The sequence below is a fragment of the Oncorhynchus mykiss genome, chromosome 4 (genome assembly GCF_057628025.1).
Source record: "Oncorhynchus mykiss isolate SJ-2025 chromosome 4, ASM5762802v1, whole genome shotgun sequence".
Taxonomy (NCBI): domain Eukaryota; kingdom Metazoa; phylum Chordata; class Actinopteri; order Salmoniformes; family Salmonidae; genus Oncorhynchus; species Oncorhynchus mykiss.
Window position 1 is genome coordinate 57,208,092 of NC_143025.1, and position 23,497 is coordinate 57,231,588.

General features: G+C 41.2%; 1 protein-coding gene across 50 annotated transcripts in view; it reads left to right on the forward strand.

Annotated features, from left to right (window-relative positions):
- The window catches only part of LOC110522005 (pumilio homolog 2), a 56,435-nt gene extending 41,668 nt beyond the window's left edge, over nt 1-14,767 (forward strand). For all 50 annotated transcript variants that reach the window (XM_021600048.3, XM_021600058.3, XM_021600052.3 and 47 more), the window contains one exon: nt 12,187-14,767. In XM_021600048.3, coding sequence (XP_021455723.2) covers nt 12,187-12,318 — 132 coding nt within the window. In that variant the 3' untranslated portion in view covers nt 12,319-14,767. The remainder of the gene's footprint in view (nt 1-12,186) is intronic.
- The last annotated feature ends 8,730 nt before the right edge of the window (nt 14,768-23,497 follow it).

Genomic DNA, 23,497 nt, shown 5'->3' on the forward strand with positions numbered 1-23,497 from the left:
CAGACTGTTTGCAACTGCACAAAGATACTTTTTGGAGAGATGTCCTATGGTCTGATGAAACAGAAATAGAGCTGTTTGGCCATAATGACCATCGTTATGTTTGGAGGAAAAATGGGGAGGCTTGCGAGCTGAAGAACTCCATCCCAACTGTGAAGCACGGGGGTGGCATCATGTTGTGTGGGTGCTTTGCTGCAGGAGGGGCTGGTGCACTTCACAAAATAAATCATGGCATCATGAGGCAGGAAGATTGTGGATATATTGAAGCAACATCTCCAGACATCAGTCAGGAAGGTAAAGCTTGGTTGCAAATGGGTCTTCCAAATGGACAATGACCCCAAGCATACTTCCAAATTTGTGGCAAAATGGCTTAAGGACAACAAAGTCAAGGTATTGGAGTGGCCATCACAAAGCCCTGACCTCAATCCCATAGAACATTTGTGGGCAGAACTGAAAAGGCGTGTGCGAGCAAGGAGGCCTTCAAACCTGAGTGTTACATCAGCTCTGTCAGGAGGAATGGGCCAAAATTCACCCAACTTATTGTGGGAAGCTTGTGAAAGGCTACCAGAAACGTTTGCCCCAAGTTAATAAATTTAATGGCAATGCTACCAAATACTAATTGAGTGCATGTGAACTTTTTACCCACTGGGAATGTTATGAAAAAAATAAAAGCCTAAATAAATCTTAAAATAGTGGTGATACTGACCCAAGACTGGGAATCTTTACTAGGATTAAATGTCAGGAATTATGAAACTTTAAATGTTTTTGGCTAAGGTGCATGTAAACTTCTGACTTCATTCAACTGTACATCTGGTCACAGATACTTCTGGTCATGTAGTGTATGTGGTGGACACCTGCTCGTCGAACATTTAATTCCAAAATCATAGATATTAATATGGAGTTGCCCCCCCCCCCCCCCCCTGCTGCTGTAACATCCTCCACTCTTCTGGGACAGCTTTCCACTAGATGTTGGAACGTTGCTGTGGGGACTTGCTTCCATTCAGCCACAAGCATTAATGAGTTCGGTACTGATATTGGGCGATTACGCCTGGCTCGCATTCGAATTCATCCCAAAGGTGTGGTGTGGGGTTGAGGTCAAAGCTCTGTGCAGGCCAGACAAGTTCTTCGACACTAATCTCAAAAACACTTCCCCAAACTGTTGTCACAAAGATGGAAGCACAGAATTGTCTAGAATGTAATTTATTGTATGTTGTCACGTTAAGATTTTCCTTCACTGGAACTAAGGGGCTTAGCCCGTACCATGAAAAACAGCCCCAAACCATTATTCTTCATCCACCAAACTTTACAGTTGGCACGATGCATTCGGACAGGTAGCGCTCTCCTGGCATCCGCCAAACCCAGATGTTTGTCGGACTGGCAGATGGTGATGTGTGATTCATTACTCCAGAGAACGCATTTCCAGAGTTCAATGGCGACAAGCTTTATCCAACTACAGCTGCCGCTTGTCATTGCACGTGGTGATTTTAGGCTTGTGTTCGGCAATGGAACCCCATTTCATGAAGCCCCTAACAAACCAGTTATTGTGCTGACATTGCTTCCATAGGCAGTTTGGAGTGTTGTAACCAAGGACAGACTGTCCCGTTCTGTGAGCTTGTGTGGCCTACCACTTCTCGGCTGACATGTTGCTCCTAGACTTTTTCACTTCACAATAACAGTACTTAGTTGATCAGGGCAGAAATTTTACTAACTGACTTGTTGGAAAGGTGGTGACTATGATGGTGACACGTTGAAATTTGACTGTGCTCTTCAGTAAGGCCAATGTTTGTCTATGGAGATAAAAATCAGGCAGACAGCCATGTTATACACCTGTAGGGCAACAGGTGTGACTGAAATGGCAGAATACACTAATTTAAGGGGTGTCCACATACTTTTGTGTTTATAGTGTACCTTTTCATTTAAAAAAATGGAAAGGGCGTAGATCAGAACCAGTCAATATCTGATGTGACCATTTGCCTCATGCAGCATGACCTCTCCTATGCATAGAATTGTTCAAAAAGAATTGTTGCAAAAGAATCCAACAAAAAAAAAGAGATTAATCGACAGACAATTTACTTACCGTTGAAGTAGAGGCTAGTGCTCTTGCTGGAATCCATGCAACCCTGAAAGTTGTGTGAGGAGGTAGCAGGGGGGAGGATTGCTAAACTCTAGAGTGAAATTCTCATGCTCCAAGGAGGGAACAAGGCACTCGCAGCCGAGGTAAAAAATTCACGATTCCAAAATGGATTGTCTCCTCACGGAAAACAGGATGATGAGGGAGTTGCTACTAGACATACAAAGTCGTAGCATGCGTGAAAATCTCATATTTTCTGGGATTCCTGAGGACACATCCAATAATCCAGAGGGCGCGATCAGAGAATTCATGCATCCGCCTTGAAACTTCCTCTAGAGACTTAACAAGACCAAGGGTCCCTGACCGATCATCTCAAAATTTGAACAATACCAACAAAAGGAGCTGATCAAAAACAGGGGAAGGGAGCTTAAATGGACCAAATTCAGTGTCAATTACCAATTTCCACGAGATGAACGAACTTCATAAGAGGCAAGAGGGTGAGGGGTAAGTTTGCCTTTCTCATTGTGGATAAACTATTTTTATAGATCGACAGCTCCATAACACCATGGCTGTACTAAATTTTACATGGACTTCAGGTTACGAAAAAAATAAAGTATGGGAACTAAAAATATCTGAACAATATGAAGTGGATATGAACACACGTACTCCATTACATGCTCGCTTACACATACTGACTTACACATACATACTTGATCTCGCTCTCTCGTCTTCTCGCCCTCTCTAGTCGAACTGTTCTGTAATTGAATGTTTCTTGTTGGTTTATGTCTGTCTACATGTTTGTTTACAACAAGCAAGGGGAAGATATCAGAATAGGGACATTGGGGAATAATAACATTGTACGGGATACGTTTGTATTGTAGTGAAGCCGTCTCTATAGTAATGCAAGGTCTCATGATCATGTGAAACGTCAATTGCTATGGAAATGCTGGGATGTGTTTTTCGATGATAAAGGTAATTATGATGCAACTATGATGGTGATATAGATTACAATTATCATCATGAATATTAAGGCTATACGCACTACATGTTACACACAGCCACTCAACCATGCAAATTGGCAGGGTTATTTATTTGGACATCACACATTAGTCTTACTCTTTTATGCAGACATCGTACACACACTGACTAAATCACATCCAATGTCATACACTCAACCTACTCCGATTTACTACACACATATCTTGTCTAAATGTTCGAACATCTGTGGCATTGGCTCACAGACGAGAATAAAACAAATATTGCTAAATTCTATATCTTGAATTCTAAATATCAGACATTTGAAAGCTCTAATTTTGACCGTCAATACCTCTGATGGCAGTATTTTTACAGGCACTAATTATGGTCAATTTAGACTGAGAATAGTATCTAGTTATGGTAAGGGGTGAAATAAGTATAGCCAGTTATAATTGTAATGGTTTAGCAGATTATTTAAAAAAATGGCTAAAAGGAATATAACATATACTGTTTACAGGAAACTCGCTCTACACCCTTAGATGAAGTTGCATGGAAAAGGGAATGGGGTGGTGAAATGATTTTGTCATGGACAAAAGAACTCAAAAGGTGTGATTATTAATTAACAAAAATGTTGATCTGAATGATTTGTGAGGAAGGTGGACCTTTTTGAATATGAAAGTGGAGGCAACAAACTTACAGGCAACAAATGATCAAATCCTTATGGTGGGAGACTAAGTGTTAAGTGCCTCAATGGACTGATTTATTTTAATCTACAAACTATCGTACACTGCCCTTAAAGAAATAAAAAAATATTATGGACACATTAGAAATAATGGATATTTGGATACTAAAGAACCCTGACCTAGTGAAGCTATACATGGAGACTTAATCAAGCTAGTTGTTTTGACTACTTTCTTGTCTCTCACTCTTGCATCAGAGGTTAAAGTTTTAATAGGAGACCGAATGCGATCGGATCATCTAATTGGCCTTCACATAACTCCTATAGAATTTCCACGTGGACAGGGATATTGGAAATGTATTCAAAGCTTACTGGAGGACAACTTAGTTAAAAATAATAAAATAATTTAACTTAATTTTTCTAGTATAATATAGATTCAGCAAATCCTCTTATTGTTTGAAGGTACATTTAAAGGTATCCCAGAGGTCATTCAATATTCATCAATAATAAGGCTGTTTCTGGCTAAAGAGACAGACCGGACTAACAAGGGAAATGCATAAACTAATAGTACAGGTAGATACAAAATAAGAGGAAAAACAAAGCACCTGAGGGACATATTGAAGACCGATCGAATGTAATCTATTACAAAAATAAAGCAAGCTGGATGGAATATGGAGAAAAATACACTCCATTCTTCCTGAGTCTGCAACACAGGAACGCTAACGCAAATCATTTGCAGAAACTTGTGGCGAAATCTGCACGGAGCCTTCACCGTGCACTGCCACTTTAAGAGAGCATGAGCAGTAAGGAAGGAGGAAATAAAAAGGGCTCATTCAGCTCTTTGGGGAGGAGCTCTTTGGTGGCGCGACAGTTTGATTGTGTGTGCTGTGCTGCAGAAGTTTTGTTTGTTTTCAGCGTGTGTAGTTTATAAAGTATTTAACTCAATCATCGGTGTAATCGCTCTAGGTCGTGGTTGTTTTCGTTTGGGACCGCGCCCGTTATGGATCGCATGGATTAGTAGCAACATTGTTGCGAAGCTTTAACATACAAACCAACAAACCATCGGACAGTACACCTGCACGCCTGAAGACCACAGCTACGATCTCTCTTCTTCTTTCTCTTCCCTCTATCGTTCCAGTGCTTTACCCTGCAACAGACTATTTTTCCAATGCACTTCCCATTGAAGTTCATTAGAGCTGGACTATTGCCCTGCCAGAAGTATTTGGACATTTTAGTTAAAAGGGAGGTTGCTTGCAAGTTGTGTATTGTTATGTGAACTGTATTGAGGTGTACTAATGACATGTGGCCGAGAAGATTGTGGGCATTTTTAAGGCCTTTGTTGTCTATGAACACCCCCCACATTCATACCCTCTGCACTCCTCCACTGGACGATAATACATATTATTGCAAATCCTCTGTTGACTGGGTTCTTTCTTGTATGAAGTTGCTGTTAAATTGCTCTGCCATTATTAGTATTATTATTATTGTATGAGGTATTCTTGTTGGGGTTACCCCTGTGCTGTGATGTGGGTTTTATATGGTGTGTATTCTTTTTTCTCTCCACTGGCTATCTGGTAAACAGGCTACACTCTAGGCAGTCTCTTCTGCTGATGTGTATGGGTCTGGTAGTGGTACTCTCTATTCTACTCTTTTCCTTTCGGCATGGTTAATACCTGCCTGGCGCCCGGACAAAATCATTCTTTACCCCTCTAATAAATACCGCTACAAACTCATTACTGAAGACGGAGTCATTTATGATTCTCCAAATTATATTTTAAGAGGAAGCTAAATATTTTAAGCAGATATTCTTTTCCCTCTCATCCTCTCCCACTGAATGCTAAGGAATTATCATCCTCTCACTGATTACGGTAAGGAATTATTTCCAAATAATACAAAAAATTAACAAATATATACAGAGATCAGTGCGAAGGCCAAATTAGAACTTTTTGAGGCTATTAAATCCTTTCAGCCTGGAAAAACCCCTGGGCTTGATAGCCTTTTGATGTACTAAAAGCTCCATTGTTTTAACTACTCCTCTAGAAATGGTAGTCTGCCAGGTACTCAGCAGGAAGGTCTGATTTCACTATTATTAAAACAACACCCAGATAGACAGGATCTTTATACTTGCTATCTAAGAAACTGGAGGCCCCTTACACTTCAATGTTGTGATGCAAAAATACTAGCAAAATGCATTGCACTTCCCTGGTTTTACCAGGTATTGTTCATCCTGATCACAGGTTGTTTTTACATGGACAATACATTGGAGATAATGTACTACAAATACTAGCAATAATAGAACATCATGAAACATCTAAGAAGCCAGAAATGGTATTTATAGTGGATTTTGAAAAGGCATTTGATAAAGTAACACTGGATTTATTTATAAATGCCTGGATTTTTTCAATTTCGGTGATTCTCTTTTATAAAATGGGTAAAAGTAATGCATAGCTACCCCAGGTGTAAAATAGCAAATGGCTACTTCTGAGTTTTGAATTGTCAAGAGGAATTCAACAAGGGTGTCCGCTGTCAATATCTATTTGTTATGGTCATCAAAATGCTAGCTATTAAAATGAGATCCAATAACATTAGATTAGAAATCCAAGGCAGAAAAACAAAGGTCTGTGTATCCCGATGACTCAAGTTTCATATTAAGTCCACAAGCTAGATCACTGAAATGTCTCATTGAAGATCTAGATAACATTTCTGGCCTCTGGACTAAAACCTAATTATGATAAGTATACCATATTATGTATTGGATCTTTAAAAAATACAACTTTTACATTACCCTGCAGTTTACCTATAAAATGGTCTGACGTTGAAGTAGACTAACTTTGTCTTCATATCACAAATATATAAATAAACTCTCCACAATGAATTTTAATAGAACATTTGTAAAAATAGACAAGATCTTGCAACCAAGGAGAGGGAAATGCCTGTCTACTTATGGAAAGAATTCCATGAATATCTCCGTTTGCTCACTGATGGCGCTGCCTACTCCTGATTTTTTTTCTTTTTAAAAAAAATCATATGAGCAACAAATGTTTTATCTGGGATGCTAAACTAGACAAAATAAAGCGTGCCTATCTATAAAATTAATATGAATTGGGTGGGTTGAGACCTCTCTAAAAGCTTCACTTATTCAAAAGTTTTACTTGATCCTTAAATGGTTCTCAAGTAGATTACTAAAAGCTCATCCTTTGTGCAGATTGCCATGTCTCATTTACAATTAATGAAAAGGATACTTTTTTTCAAACAAGCATTGCAGAGCTGGCTACAATTTCAATTTCATCTCCCACATCTCAAATGTGCTGGTTGATAAAATACATGTAATTATGGGAAAGATGTTTGAAAAGGGTATTTTGTTCTTAAATTATATTGCAATGTTGGAGTTATCAGAATTGTACTGAAAGGTCTGGTCAATCCAAGAGCACAACGAGTTGATTACAGCATTACCCCAAAAATGGAAGAGATAGGGAACTGGTCTGTCTGCTCAATATAAAGGAATACAAAAATAGCATAAATAGAAAAGTTTAACAGTTTAATTTGAGGACCAGGATGTTGACAACTGTGCCACACAGATTGCAAAATGGTTGGGAAGAGATTTTTTGATCTACCTATTCCATGGCATCGAGTGTGTGTGAGCTGATATATAAAACGATGCAAGATTCAAGACTTTGTGCTTTTCAGCTAAAAGTATTATATAGAATTCTTGCCACAAACAAAATGCTTAATATTTGGGACATACAATCATTGAAGCTCTGCAGATTTTGTGAGGATACAGAATCAATAGACCATTTTATTTTGGTATTGCCTTCAGGTAGCCTTTTTCTGTTCCCAGGTTCAGGAATGGCTGAAAATGCATAACATAAAATAAAATTGACCCTAGAAATAATACTGTTAGGAGATCTGGCGAGACCGGGTCAGTCATACTAATACTCGTAGTAAAAATATTTATCTTCAAGTCTATCTGTGGATTCTATTCGATGGATCGAAATTGTACGTTAAGCATCACAGCATAGTTGAAAGTTATATGTTGCTGTTATATGTTGTTGAAGAGGGTGGGCATCAGCGATAGGTGGGATGGGCTGAGGGTTAGGATGTGGAATTGGATACACGTGGGATTGGAGTTGCTGTGCGGGAGATAGACTGATGATCAAGATAAAAGTATAAAAAGTCAGTTTGAATGGCACTGAGGTGAAGTGGGTTTTTTTTAACTGCTAATGCAGGTTTGCCTGAGGCTGATGCCGTTCGAGTGCTTATACTCATGCAAATACACACACACACACACACACGTAGATAGTGCTATACATGCACTCAAACATATACAGTTGAAAATACCAGTACTTCTAGTTGGTTGGCACGTTATGTTCAGAAATCCACAGGCTCGAGCGGTCACGACGGGGCAGACAAATTCCAAATGGTATCCATAAAGTTCGTAGAAACATGTCAAACGTTTTTTATAATCAATCCTCAGGTTGTTTTTACAATAAATAATCTATAATATTTCAACCGGACAGTAGCATTTTCAATAGGAGAGCGAGAGAAAATGTCTCCTCCATGCTGCTCGCGCAGGCAAAACGCTGCTGGCACCCAGCCATCCACTGATGCGATGTGATCTTTCTCGCTCATTTTTCAGACTGTTCAGACCATGTGGAAGCCATAGGAAAAGGAATCTGGTTGATATCCCTTTGAATGGAGAGAAGGCATGCAATGGAACAGGGAACTTTCAAAATAGAAGGCACTTCCTCTTTGGATTTTCCTCAGGTTTTCGCCTGCAATGTCAGTTATGTTATACTCTCAGACAATATTTTATAGTTTTGGAAACTTTAGAGTGTTTTCTATCCTGACAATTATATGCATATTCTAGATTCTGGGCCTGAGAAATAGGCAGTTTCATTTGGGTATGTTTTTCAACCAAACATCAAAATACTGCCCCCTAGGTTAATGGAATTAATGTTATTTTTTAATTGCGTGGGAGGGGTCACAGATGTTTGAGGGGCAGCTATTGCGGAACTGTGGTGGGGGAGGGGGGGTTCTTGGAGTGTCCCTGTTTTGGGCCTTGTTTTTGGCCTCAACATGCCCTTGAGCAGGGCATTCACCCTGCATACTTCTTTGTCGCTCTGAAGGAGAGTCTGTTGGATGAGTGGTGTAGTTGTTGGATGAGTGGTGTAGTTGTTGAGTGGCTTCACTGCAAGTATATTTTATGTTTTGGCAAAAAAAATGTAATTACAAAAAGAACTGGCATTTTCAGCTTCCAGGAATTGTTTACAGATAGATCCCTTGCGACATGGGGCTGTGCATTATTAGATGATGGAGGCGGATGAATGGCACGACAATGGGCTTCAGGATTTATCATGGTATCTCTGTGCATTCAAATTGCCATTCATAAAATGCAATTGTTTTCGTTGTCCACAACTTATGCCTGCCCATAACATAACCACACCGCCACCATGGGGCACTCTGTTCACCACGTTGACGTCAACAAACCGCTTTGCCTGTACATTTGAAACCAAGATTCAGACGTGACGAGCACACTTCTCCAATGGCCGTCGAAGTTGAGCATTTTCCCACTGAAATCTGTTACGACACCGAACTGCAGTCAGGTCAAGACCCTGGTGAGGACGACTAGCACACAGATCAGCTTCCCTGAGATTGTCCGTGCAAACGGTCAAACATTCTTCAGTTGTGCAAACCCAGTTTCATCAGCTGTCTGGGTAGCTGGTCTCAGACGATCCCGCATGTGAATAAGCCCGATGGGAAGGTCCTGGGCTGGTGTATAAACGCAACGTGTAAAGTGTGGGTCCCATGTTTCATGAGCTGAAATATTGGATCCCATCAATTTTCCGTTGGCATAAAAAGCTTCTTTCTCTAAAATTGTGTACAAATTTGTTTACATCTCTTTTAGTGAGCATTTCTCTTTTGTCAAGATAATCCACCCACCTGACAGGTGTCATATCAAGAAGCTGATTTAAAACCTCTTTAGGATATGTGGGACGGTAGCGTCCCACCTCGCCAAAAGCCAGTGAAATTGCATGGCGCCAAATTCAAAACAACAAATCTCATAATTACAATTCCTCAAACATACAAGTATTATACACCATTTTAAAGAGACACTACTTGTAAATCCAGCCACAGTGTCCGATTTTCAAATAGGCAAATAAGCACACCAAACGATTTAGGTCAGCACCTAGTCACAGAAAACCATACAGCCATTTTCCAGCCAAGGAGAGGGCTCACAAAAATCAGAAATAAACTTAACTTAATCACTAACCTTTGATCTTCATCAGATGGCACTCACAGGACTTCATGTTACACAGTAAATGTGTGTTTTGTTCAATGAAGTTGATCTTTATGGCCAAAAACCTCTTGAAATTGGTATGTTATGATCAGAAATGCATTGTCTCAAACAAACATCCGGTGAAAGTGCAGAGAACCACATCAAATAACATAAATACTCATTAATAAACATTGATAAAAGATACAAGTGTTATGCATGGAAATATAGATAAACTTCTTAATGCAACCGCCATGTCAGATTTCAAAAAGGCTTTACGGTGAAAGCGCACCTTACGATTGTTTGGTCAGTGCTAGTCACAGAAAAACATCCAGCCATTTTCCAAAGAAGGAGAGGTGTCAGAAATAGCGTTGTAAATATTCACTTACCTTTGATCTTGATCGGGATGCACTCCCATGGAATCCCAGTTCCACAAATTTTTGTTTGATAAAGTCCATTTATGTCCAAATACCTCCTTTTTGTTCACGTTTAGCCCAGTAAACCAAATGCAAAATGCGCGATCACTTGTGCAGACGAAATGTCAAAGTTTTATATTACAGTTCGTAGAAACATGTCAAACAATGTATAGAATCAATCTTTAGGATGTTTTTATCATAAATCTTCAATAATGTTCCAACCGGAGAATTCCATTGTCTTTAGAAATGCAATGGAACGCAGCTACCTCTCACAGGCGCACGCATGATCAGCTCATGGCATTCTGCCAGACACCTTAGTCAAACAGCTCTCATTCTCTCCTCAACAAGGTTCTAAAGACTGTTGACCTCTAGTAGAAGCCTTAGGAAGTGCAATATGACCCCATAGACACTGTATATTCGATAGGCAATGACTTGAAAAGGTCATTTCTCAGGTTTTTGCCTGCCATATGAGTTCTGTTATACTCAGACATCAAACAGTTTTAGAAACTTCAGTGTTTTCTATCCAAATTTTTGAATGCACTGAGTTGTCTGTCTGCACTACTGGCACACAACTCGACACACCCATGCATACCCCACAAGACATGTCACGAGGTCTCTTCACAGTCCCCAAGTCCAGAACAGACAATGGGAGGTGAACGGTACTACACAGAGCCATGACTACATGTAACTCTATTCCACATCAAGTAACTGATTCAAGCAGTACAATTAGATAAACAAATCTGAATGCACCTTATGTAACAATGGGGACTGAAACACACACATGCATACATACGCACTACACGCACATATACATGGATTTTGTATTGTAGATATGTGGTATTGCTTGAGTAGGGGCATGAGGGCACACTCTGTGTTGTAATGCTTTAATTTTGCTGGACCCTAGGAATAGTAGGCAGCAGCTAATGGCTGCGCCCCGGCCCAGTCAGTTGAAATCTGTAGATTACGGCCTAATTTATTTAAATTGACTTCCTTGTGAACTTGTGAACTGTAACTAAAAAAAAATGTTGCATGTTGAGTTTATATTTTTATGTATACACAACCTTTTGCTGTTGTAAAGCACTGAGTCGAATCAATACAAATGTTGACACGGACATCGGGTGGCGACATTACAAACTGCTTTTCACTGCAAAGTTTAATTCCTTCAGCCTATGTTTATTAGTGTACTTGTGGTGCCTCAGCACAAACACTTCTGCATTCTTAACCACCGATATAGATAGCCTTCTTAGATTTGTCTAACTGAACAAGTGTTTTGTATTTTGGTGTTAATTGTGTAAACCTCAAGTTTACACAAATAATTTAGTGTCTGATTCTTTAAGCACAATAAGTTAGTTTTTTTATATTCCACAAAAAAATATATATATTGGTGTGTGTAGTAACTGGTGACTTTTGCTTCCCTAAAATCTGTAACAGACCTAAAAGTTCTACATCGGTTGGTTGTCCTAACACAAAACATTTGCTCCATTAATACATTACAATTTCACGTACAAATGTACATTGATCCTTCATTACAATACTCCATTGATAAGAATGTGTATCCACAGTCTGTTTTGTCCTGTTACGTGGATTGTTGGTGAGATTGACTTTTTCTGTCCAATCACTTTTTAATCTCTTAGAATCCTTCAAGGACAATGTTTAAGTGGGAGGCAGGTGGCTTAGTTCTTTAAAATCAAAACAAGAAGTACTTCTTTAAACCTGATTTGGCCAGTACCACTATAAATGTTAATGATTTCATCTTTGTTCTTCTCTACCCCAGATCCGACCCCACATCGCCACCCTGCGCAAATATACCTATGGCAAGCACATCCTGGCCAAGCTGGAGAAGTACTACATGAAGAGTGGCTCAGACCTGGGGCCCATTGGCGGGCCCACCAACGGCCTCATGTAGACCTATCCTCCCTCTCGTGTCCCTTGACTAAAGAGCAGAGTAGGAGCCCCCCCCACCCCCTTTTTTCTAGTTCTATAAAGAGGCGCTCCATCAGAGCTGACCTTTGACATACCCTTTGTGTCCCCCATTTTGGGGGAATTACCCATAAAAAAAAATATTCAACTTCACCTAAGAAATGCTGTGACATCTGGGGGCAGGCAGACAGACTGACTGACTGTCTTGCAGGCAATCTCTTGCGGGTAAAGCACAACCCGCCCCCATTGTTTATGATGTAATAGATATAACTGGCTGGTTTTTGGTATATAATGTTGTACATTTTTGTTTTTTTACTTTGTAAATCCCTCTGTAGGGGAAAAAAAAGGAGAACCGCATTTGCTGAAAATGTACAATTCTTACAATTACACCAGCAAGTGACTTTATAAGGCCAAATTTGAGTGATCCTTTTAAACAATTTTCCATTTGTTTTTGTACCCAGACTTACTATCAGCTGTTCTAATTAAAAGCCATGTGTTTAAATATAATATACAAAATTATCTTTCTACTACCACACAATGATCCCAATGCAAAAAGCAGCTGATGGATCCATTTCTACTTATAGCACTGCATAGTATGGATAGATTATGAAACCCATCTTTCCCACCGGTTACTATGTCTTTCGTGCCAATGAGTTAGTCACCCATTGGTCTGTATTGGACCAACTAAAGTACTTTTGCTTTGGAGAGCTCTGTACTTACATTTTTTGGGGGGGGGTGTCATCCAGTTGGCTGCTCGTGATTGTCTCGATTTTGTTGCCTCTGTTTTTTCGCAGACCGGGGTGTAACGCCTACTCTCCGTCTCGCGCTGTTGGCGAACAGCTTGCAGTTGGCTTGATTTGATTAGTCGGCTCCAGGTGATGATTGGCATCGTTACTAAACGGTGTACTTTGAGAAATGAGAACATGCGCTGTTGCATCCGTAGGCAGTGATTCCACTATACTCCACCTATACTGTCTTAAGCAACAACAAAAACATGTTTTGCCGCCCACTTAATGGCTACTTGGGGGCTACACCGGACAGTGCTACGTAAGACGTTTATTCTTTTTCAGAAGCAAAGCATGAGGTCGGGTTGTATAGTGAAAGTTTAACCTGGTTGTAATATTTACATGGAATGACCGTAGTGGGGCTTTTTTGGGGGGCGGGGCAGGTTAAGCATAGGCATGCTGTGACAGGTTTTTATAACTTGGAATGATTTTTCTTTATCATGTTATGTGGGACATCTTATCGGTCTTGTAGTTTGAGATGAACACTGCCCTAGAAAAGGTATCTTTATGTACTGAATATTCATCTCTTGCATTGAAGTAGCTTAGCAAAAATGTATAGCATCTTTGTGTACGAGTAAATATTAAATTGTTGCTTTTTTGGATAGGGGGCTTTGGCCTAATGAGGGCACCCTCACCACCTGCAGTTCAGAGCAGTAGGAAGACTTTATTGTTATTTTTAAGTGGCTCATTCCATGTGTGTGAAGTGGAGAATAGATTTGGGGATGAGCTGAGAAAAGGATCCTTGTTTATAGGATTGTGAGACCGTCATAGAGGTGGTTTTAATTTTGTTCATTTTTTTTTTTTTTTTTTTGCAGTCTGAATATGCAAGCGATTTGGGTAGTCTAAAAAGCTATACAACTCATCTGTAATACTAGTAGTATTGGCTTTTGTTTTTTGCTTCATATGAATAATTGTAGAATACATGTAGTATATGTGCAGTTAAGTGTAAGTTTATTAGTTGACAAAAAAAAGTATAGTTGTGATGTTTGACAGGCCTTGCTAAATTGGTAGTGATGCTTTTATTTCGTCTGTACAGTTGTACATTTGTAAACGTTGATGCTGTAAATGGGATGTCTTTTACACTTTGGGGGGGAAATTGCAAAAATGTGCATTTTGATGTGTGTATATTCATCACTCCTTTCCCCTAAAATATAATGTATACAGTTTTATTTGATCAATCGTTATTTTAAAACTATTTTTATGGCTTCACAATCTGACTTGGTTTTTGTTTTTAATCTGTTATGAAAAAGGTTGGCCTTGTTTTGTATGCGGAGCTGTATAACATCTCCTGTTGATATTGTCTTTCTGACATGTGACAGTTTAAAGGAACACCAATGCTCTGTACTTAAAATGAGGCTGCTTCTGGTCCTCTCTGCTACCATGGAAAACTTCACAGGATATGACAGAATTATTTTTGTACAGAAGAGGGCTGTATTTTGGAACAGCTACTACCTTGTAAGTGAAAGAAATGTAAGATATTGTCAATTATATAAATATGAACATATGAGTTTTGTCACACTGTCAAAGTCATGTACATTTTCAGGTGGCCTTATGTACATTTCCAGATGTTAGATGAAGAAAAAATACTCATTTTTTGGGGGGGAGCAGAATTGTGACTATGTATGATTAAACCGTTCTAACATTTGATAACTTCGTTCTGTGCCTTTCATTTCCATATCTTGTTTATGAAGTTGTTGTGCAAACTTGCAGTACATGAATTGGACTTGAAGTTGTTTTGAAATGAACCTGTTTTGAGCAGCAAATGCTGTTTGTCAGTCACCATTTAGCCTACTTCATTATCAATTTTTTTTATAAAGTCTTAACGGGTTGCTGAGCGTTCACATTCGCCAGAACAGACTATTTTAATGTATAGCCTATATCTACAAGGAAGAATAGTTGTCTGACTCTCACCCTGTGTCTATAACGGTGACATGATCACTGTACTACAGCTATTTTTTTTTATTTAACCATTAAACTAGGCAAGTCAGTGAAGAACAAATTCTTATTTTCAATGACTGCCTAGGAACAGTGGGTTAACTGCCTTGTTCAGGGGCAGAATGACAGATTTTGACCTTGTCAGGTCGGAGATTTGATTTTGCAACCTTTCGGTTACTAGGCCAATGCTCTAACCACTAGGCTACCTGCTGCCCCAAAATGGGGGGGGGACCCCTTAATAGGGCTTTGGGCCTACTAGGGCTTTGGGCCATACTTTATGACCTTGGATCACATGATTTTTGTAAAGTTCATACAGTTGACATGTAGGTGAAGGTCAGACAATTTGTATTCCCATAATGCAACACACTTTGAAAGTAGGACTGGGAATTGCCAAGGACCTCACGATAAAATATCACAATACTTACATTGCCTTGCGAAAGTATTCGGCCCCCTTGAACTTTGTGACCTTTTGCCACATTTCAGGCTTCAAACATAAAGATATAAAACTGTATTTTTTTGTGAAGAATCAACAACAAGTGGGACACAATCATGAAGTGGAACGACATTTATTGGATATTTCAAACTTTTTTAACAAATCAAAAACTGAAAAATTGGGCGTGCAAAATTATTCAGCCCCTTTACTTTCAGTGCAGCAAACTCTCTCCAGAAGTTCAGTGAGGATCTCTGAATGATCCAATGTTGACCTAAATGACTAATGATGATAAATACAATCCACCTGTGTGTAATCAAGTCTCCGTATAAATGCACCTGCACTGTGATAGTCTCAGAGGTCCGTTAAAAGCGCAGAGAGCATCATGAAGAACAAGGAACACACCAGGCAGGTCCGAGATACTGTTGTGAAGAAGTTTAAAGCCGGATTTGGATACAAAAAGATTTCCCAAGCTTTAAACATCCCAAGGAGCACTGTGCAAGCGATAATATTGAAATGGAAGGAGTATCAGACCACTGCAAATCTACCAAGACCTGGCCGTCCCTCTAAACTTTCAGCTCATACAAGGAGAAGACTGATCAGAGATGCAGCCAAGAGGCCCATGATCACTCTGGATGAACTGCAGAGATCTACAGCTGAGGTGGGAGACTCTGTCCATAGGACAACAATCAGTCGTATATTGCACAAATCTGGCCTTTATGGAAGAGTGGCAAGAAGAAAGCCATTTCTTAAAGATATCCATAAAAAGTGTTGTTTAAAGTTTGCCACAAGCCACCTGGGAGACACACCAAACATGTGGAAGAAGGTGCTCTGGTCAGATGAAACCAAAATTGAACTTTTTGGCAACAATGCAAAACGTTATGTTTGGCGTAAAAGCAACACAGCTGAACACACCATCCCCACTGTCAAACATGGTGGTGGCAGCATCATGGTTTGGGCCTGCTTTTCTTCAGCAGGGACAGGGAAGATGGTTCAAATTGATGGGAAGATGGATGGAGCCAAATACAGGACCATTCTGGAAGAAAACCTGATGGAGTCTGCAAAAGACCTGAGACTGGGACGGAGATTTGTCTTCCAACAAGACAATGATCCAAAACATAAAGCAAAATCTACAATGGAATGGTTCAAAAATAAACATATCCAGGTGTTAGAATGGCCACGTCAAAGTCCAGACCTGAATCCAATCGAGAATCTGTGGAAAGAACTGAAAACTGCTGTTCACAAATGCTCTCCATCCAACCTCACTGAGCTCGAGCTGTTTTGCAAGGAGGAATGGGAAAAAAATGTCAGTCTCTCGATGTGCAAAACTGATAGAGACATACCCCAAGCGACTTAAAGCTGTAATCGCAGCAAAAGGTGGCGCTACAAAGTATTAACTTAAGGGGGCTGAATAATTTTGCACGCCCAATTTTTCAGTTTTTGATTTGTTAAAAAAGTTTGAAATATCCAATAAATGTCATTACACTTCATGATTGTGTCCCACTTGTTGTTGATTCTTCACAAAAAAATACAGTTTTATATCTTTGTTTGAAGCCTGAAATGTGACAAAAGGTCGCAAAGTTCAAGGGGGCCGAATACTTTCGCAAGGCACTGTAAAGGCAAAAAAAGGCCATGGTGGCGAAGTAAATACAATATAGCAAGTAAAACACCTGAATGGTAGATTTGCAGTAGAAGAATGTGCAAAGTAGAAATAGAAACAATGGGGTGCAAAGGAGCAAAATAAATTAATACAGTAGGGGAAGAGGTAGTTGGATGGGCTAAATTATAGATGGGCTATGTACGGGTGCAGTAATCTGTGAGCTGCTCTGACAGCTTGTTCTTAAAGCTAGTGAGGGAGTTTCAGAGATTTTTGTAGTTCGTTCCAGTCATTGGCAGCAGAGAACTGGAAGGAGAGGCGGCCAAAGGAGGAATTGGCTTTGGGGGTGATCAGAGAGATATACCTGCTGAAGCGCGTGCTACAGGTGGGCGCTGCTATGGTGAGCAGCGAGCTGAGATAAGGGGGGACTTTACCTAACAGGGTCTTGTAGATGACCTGGAGCCAGTGGTTTTGGCGACAAGTATGAAGCGAGGGCCAGCCAACGAGAGCGTACAGGTCGCAGTGGTGGGTAGTATATGGGGCTTTGGTGAAAAAACGGATGGCACTGTGATAGACTGCATCCAATTTATTGAGTAGGGTATTGGAGGCTATTTTGTAAATGACATCGCCGAAGTCTTGGATTGGTAGGATGGTCAGTTTTACTTGGGTATGTTTGGCAGCATGAGTGAAGGATGCTTTGTTGCGAACAGGAAGCCAATTCTAGATTTAACTTTGGATTGGAGATGTTTGATGTGAGTCTGGAAGGAGAGTTTACAGTCTAACCAGGCACCTAGGTATTTGTAGTTGTCCACATATTCTAAGTCAGAACCGTCCAGAGTAGTGATGCTGGACAGGCGGGCAGGTGCAGGCAGCGATGGGTTGAAGAGCATGCATTTAGTTTTACTTGTATTGAAGAGCAGTTGGAGGCCACGGAAGGAGAGTTGTATGGCATTGAAGCTCGCCTGGAGGGTCGTTAACACAGTGTCCAAAGAAGGGCCAGAAGTATACAGAAAGGTCTCGTCTGCGTAGAGGTGGATCAGAGACTCACCAGCAGCAAGAGCGACATCATGGATGTATACAGAGAAGAGAGTCGGCCCAAGAATTGAACCCTGTGGCACCCCCATAGAGACTGCCAGAGGCCCGGACAACAGGCCCTCCGATTTGACACACTGAACTCTCTCAGAGAAGTAGTTGGTGAACCAGGCGAGGCAACCATTTGAGAAACCAAGGCTATCGAGTCTGCCGATGAGGATGTGGTGATTGACAGAGTCGAAAGCCTTGGCCAGGTCAATGAATAAGGCTGCACAGTATTGTTTCTTATCGATGGAGGTTAAGATATCGTTTAGGACCTTGAGCGTGGCTGAGGTGCACCCGTGACCAGCTCTGAAACCAGATTGCATAGCGGAGAAGGTGCGGTGGGACTCGAAATGGTTGGTAAACTGTTTGTTGACTTGGCTTTCGAAGACCTTAGAAAGGCAGAGTATGATAGATATAGGTCTGTAGCAGTTTGGGTCAAGAGTGTCTCCCCCTTTGAAGAGGGGGATGACCTCAGCTGCTTTCCAATCTTTGGGAATCTCAGACGACACGAAAGAGAGGTTGAACAGGCTAGTAATAGGGGTTGCAACAATTTCGGCAGATAATTTTAGAAAGAAAGGGTCCAGATTGTCTAGCCCGGCTGATTTGTAGGGGTCCAGATTTTACCGCTCTTTCAGAACATCAGCTGACTGGATTTGGGAGAAGGAGAAATGGGGAAGGCTTGGGCGAGTTGTTGTGGGGGGTGCAGTGCTGTTGACCGGGGTAGGAGTAGCCAGGTGGAAAGCATGGCCAGCCGTAGAAAAATGCTTATTGAAATTCTCAATTATAGTGGATTTATCTGTGGTGACAGAGTCTCCTATCCTCAGTGCAGTGGGCAACTGGGAGGAGGTGCTCTTATTCTCCATGGACTTCACAGTGTCCCAGAACATTTTAAGTTTGTGTTGCAGGAAGCAAATTTCTGCTTGAAAAAGCTAGCCTTGGCTTTTCTAACTGCCTGTGTATATTGGTTTCTAACTTCCCTGAAATGTTGCATATCACGGGGGCTGTTCGATGCTAATGCAGAACGCCACAGGATGTTTTTGTGTTGGTTAAGAGCAGTCGGGTCTGAAGAGAACCAAGGGCTATATCTGTTCCTGGTTCTAAATGTCTTGAATGGGGCATGCTTATTTAAGATGGTGAGGATGAGGTCAAGATCCTTCCAGGATACCCGGGCCAGGTTGATTAGAAAGACCTGCTCGCTGAAGTGTTTCAGGGAGCGTTTGACAGTGATGAGTGGAGGTCGTTTGACCACTGACCCATTACGGATGCAGGCAATGAGGCAGTGATCGCTGAGATCTTGGTTGACAACAGCAGAGGTGTGTTTAGAGGGCAAGTTGGTTAGGATGATATCTATGAGGTTGGCAGAGTGTGCTAAAGCAGTGAATAAAACAAACTTAGAGAGGAGGCTTCTAATGTTAACATGCATGAAACCAAGGCCATTATGGTTACAGAAGTCATCAAAAGAGAGTGCCTGGGGAATAGGAGTGGAGCTAGGCACTGCAGGGCCTGGATTCACCTCTACATCACCAGAGGAACAGAGGAGTAGGATAAGGGTACGGTAAAAGATATGAGAATTGGTCGTCTAGGACGTCCGGAACAGAGAGTAAAAGGAGCAGGTTTCTGGGGGCGATAAAACAGCTTCAAAGTATAATTTACAGACAAAGTTATGATAGGATGTGAATACAGTGGAGGTAAACCTAGGCATTGAGTGATGAGGGGAGAGATATTGTCTCTAGAAACATCATTGAAACCAGGTGATGTCATCGCATGTGTGGGTGGTGGAACTGAAAGTTTGGATAAGGTATAATGAGCAGGGCTAGAGGCTCTACAGTGAAATAAGCCAATAAACACTAACCAGAACAGCAATGGACAAGGCATATTGACATTAAGGAGAGGCATGCTTCACCGAGTGATCATAAGGGTCCAGTGAGTAGGGAGGTTGGTTGGGGTCACGGCGATTCAGACAGCTAGCCGGGCCATGGGTAGCAAGCTGGCAGAGGATGGAGGTCTGTTTTTAGCCACCTCGTGCGTTTCTGTTGGTAGATTAGTGGGGTTCTGTGTGGTAGAGGGGACCAAGCCAATTGGCAAAATAGATATAGTTATATTGGCCCAAGAAAATTGTCCGATAGACCTATTCAGATAGCAGCCGATAAGACAGCTAACGATTAGCGGGCCGCAATTGGGCGTTCAGGTTACGTCACAACGAAGGGGCCAGTTGGATAACTCCCTCGGGCAGATAACGTCGGTAGTTCAGTCGTGAAGGCCCGGTGGGGGCTCCGCATCGGGAGTAAAACGGGTCCGGATAGGTGATTGTAGCCCAGGAGTGGCTGATGGAACTCTTCAGCTGGCTAGCTCCGGAATAATTGATGTTTGCTCCGGGACCTACGTTAGCCAATAGTCACTCGGATAGCAGCTAGCTAGCTGCAAGATCCAGGTGTAAATGTCCAGAGCTTGCGGTAGAAATCCAGGGATATGGAGAGAAAATAGGTCTGGTATGCTCTGGTCTGAGTCGCGTTGTACAAACCTGGCGATAGCTTTTCAAGCTAAAGGATAGCTGATGACCGCCAACCGTGGTTAGCTGAATACTAACGTTAGCCAGCTAACTTCTGGCTAACATCTGGCTAGCTGTGTTGTGGATTTCAGATTTGAGGTGAATAATACTTTAAAACAAACATTTTATTGGTGAGGCGGGTTGCAGGAGAGTGTTTTGAAGTTGAGTTTTTAGAAAAAAAATATATGAAAAGATAAGCGAAGAAAATATGTTTATTTATATATACACGGGACACGACAAGACGAGAACAAAGGACGTCTGACTGCTATGCCAACTTGGAAAATGGATGAGGTCTTATATTGTTGTTGTGGTCTTTGTTGTTGAGGTCATAAATTCTAGGCTCTAGCCCCTCACTGGATTCTGTCCGACACCTCATGAGCATGTTGTGAATGAGCATGTTGTGAATCACACTTCTACCAACCATTTCCTTATGGCAGACAAAATATCCAGTGTTCGGTTTGTTATCTCTTACTGGGTCAGTCTGTAAGTGTATTGACACTCACACACTTTGTAGAATCCAGCCAATGCTATTGTCCCCCCAGGTTTTTTTTGTAGGACAATGACAGCTTGCCGGCAGTGCCTCATCTTGAGTCATTATGTATCAGCCATGTTGTGTTGTGAAGGGAGGAAATGGCCTGTGTTGCTGGTGTGGTGACGATACTGCTGGCGTAGCACTTGACTTTGGAACACATGATTCACTGGTTGACTCACAGAATAATGTTGAGAATAATGTTGTTCTAGTCTTTTCTTTTGTAGTCCCTAAAGCTACTCAAGTATGACGTAGCTAAAAGGGTTACATGAAAGTTAACCCTGTAAATACTATAATTAATTCACTAAATCACTAAACTACCATTAACATTTTAGAAATACTCTGTTATTTTCTGTTTCTGTTTCAATCGGTTACAATTTCTGTTTCTATAGAGAGATAGGTATTAGTACAGAGGTGCAGACAGTTATTGGCTTGTATGGGCAATGGCCTAATGACTTCTTGGGTCATTTCTACACTGAAGTTGTCCTTGTGTCTGTATGTCCTGTAAGCAGTATTATATACCTCGAGAAGTCTTGTATGGATTTGGAAATCATCTAGATGTTTCTGGTTCTGATTTAGGCTCTGGGCCTGGCTCAGGCTCTGGAGAGTGGGCAGAAGGTAATCCTGTTCATTTTATGTCTGGGTGTGTATGTGCGTCTGTCTGTGTCAGAGTTTTTTACATTTCTCAGTACCAAACATCTGACCAAACATACTTCCACTCCTTTCAGTGTCCAAAGGCAGCAGCAGTTCAAATGACCATGGCACAGTGAGGTTTACCACAATCTCAACATTTACATTGACAATGAGTCAAGATGACTCCTTGTTCAATGCCATCGACGAAGAGGATAAAAGTGTTCCAATTATAAGGAGAGACAACACCATAATAAAATAACTGTTTTTTTTTAGGATTTACTATGAGCTAAATATGTTCTCAAGAAAAAAATTGTGGAGTGTGAGTATCCCCTCTTTTTAGTCTTTAGTGTGACTCCGACCTGACCTTTGACATAAGGCCTAAGATAGGAGATGTTTCTGGATCTGTCACACCCTGATCTGTTTCACCTGTCCTTGTGATTGTCTCCACCCCCCTCCAGGTGTCGCCCATCTTCCTCATTATCCCCTGTGTATTTATACCTGTGTTCTGTTTGTCCATTGCCTGTTCGTCAAGTCAACCAGCATTTTTGTTCTCAGCACCTGCTTTTCCCAGTATCTCCTTTTTCTCACCCTCTTGGTTTTGACCCTTGCCTGTCCTGACTCTGAGCCCGCCTGCCTGACCACTCTGCCTGCCCCTGAGCTTGCCTGCCGACCTGTACCTTTGACCCACCTCTGGATTGACCCCTGCCTGCCTTAACCTATCTATTGCCTGCCCCTGTTGGAATATTAAACCATTGTCAATTTGACGTGTCTGCATCTGGGTCTTACCTTGATTCCTGATAGGATCCGCCATTGGCAACGTGGCAAAGAGCGAGGTTCATCTAGCAAACAAAAAAACTCTTGCAGGTAACGTCTGACTTATTTACTATGACTTATCTAGTGTATTATTCAGTATATTACTTCTTCCATATTTACTAACAGATGCACTTAGAGGAGGCTGGTGGGAGCAGCTCTAAGAGGATGGGCTCATTGTAATGGCTGAAATGGAATCCGTGGAACGGAGTCAAAAGTGGTTTCCATATGTTTGTGTTTTATATAGTATCATTCCATTTATTCTATTCCAGACATTACAATGAGTCCGTCCTCTTATAGCTCCTCCCACCAGCCTCTGTTTGCTCTGTGGTACTTTTAGTCCAACCTTCTTATTAGATTATTCCTCTTTGCAGCTATTATTGCTGGAGTGGTGGGGAGATTGGTATTGGCTGCGGCGAAGGATATCAGAAACCTAAGACAAAGGAGTTTATTGCTTAACTTCCTTATGCATGCATGACTGTAAGTCGCTTTGAATGAAAGCGTCTACTAAATGGCATTTATTGTTATATAAAGAAGAATGTGTACATCAATGATGTCGTTCTTGCTGCTGGTGATTCTCTGATCCACCTCTACGCAGACGAGACCTTTCTGTATACTTCTGGCCCTTCTTTGGACACTCTGTTAACTAACCTCCAGACACGCTTCAGTGTCATACAACTCTCCTTCCGTGGCCTCCAACTGCTCTTAAATGCAAGTAAAATTAAATGCATGCTCTTCAACTGATCTCTGCCCGCACCTGCCCGCCCGTCCAGCATCACTACTCTGGACGGTTCTGACTTAGAATATGTGGACAACTACAA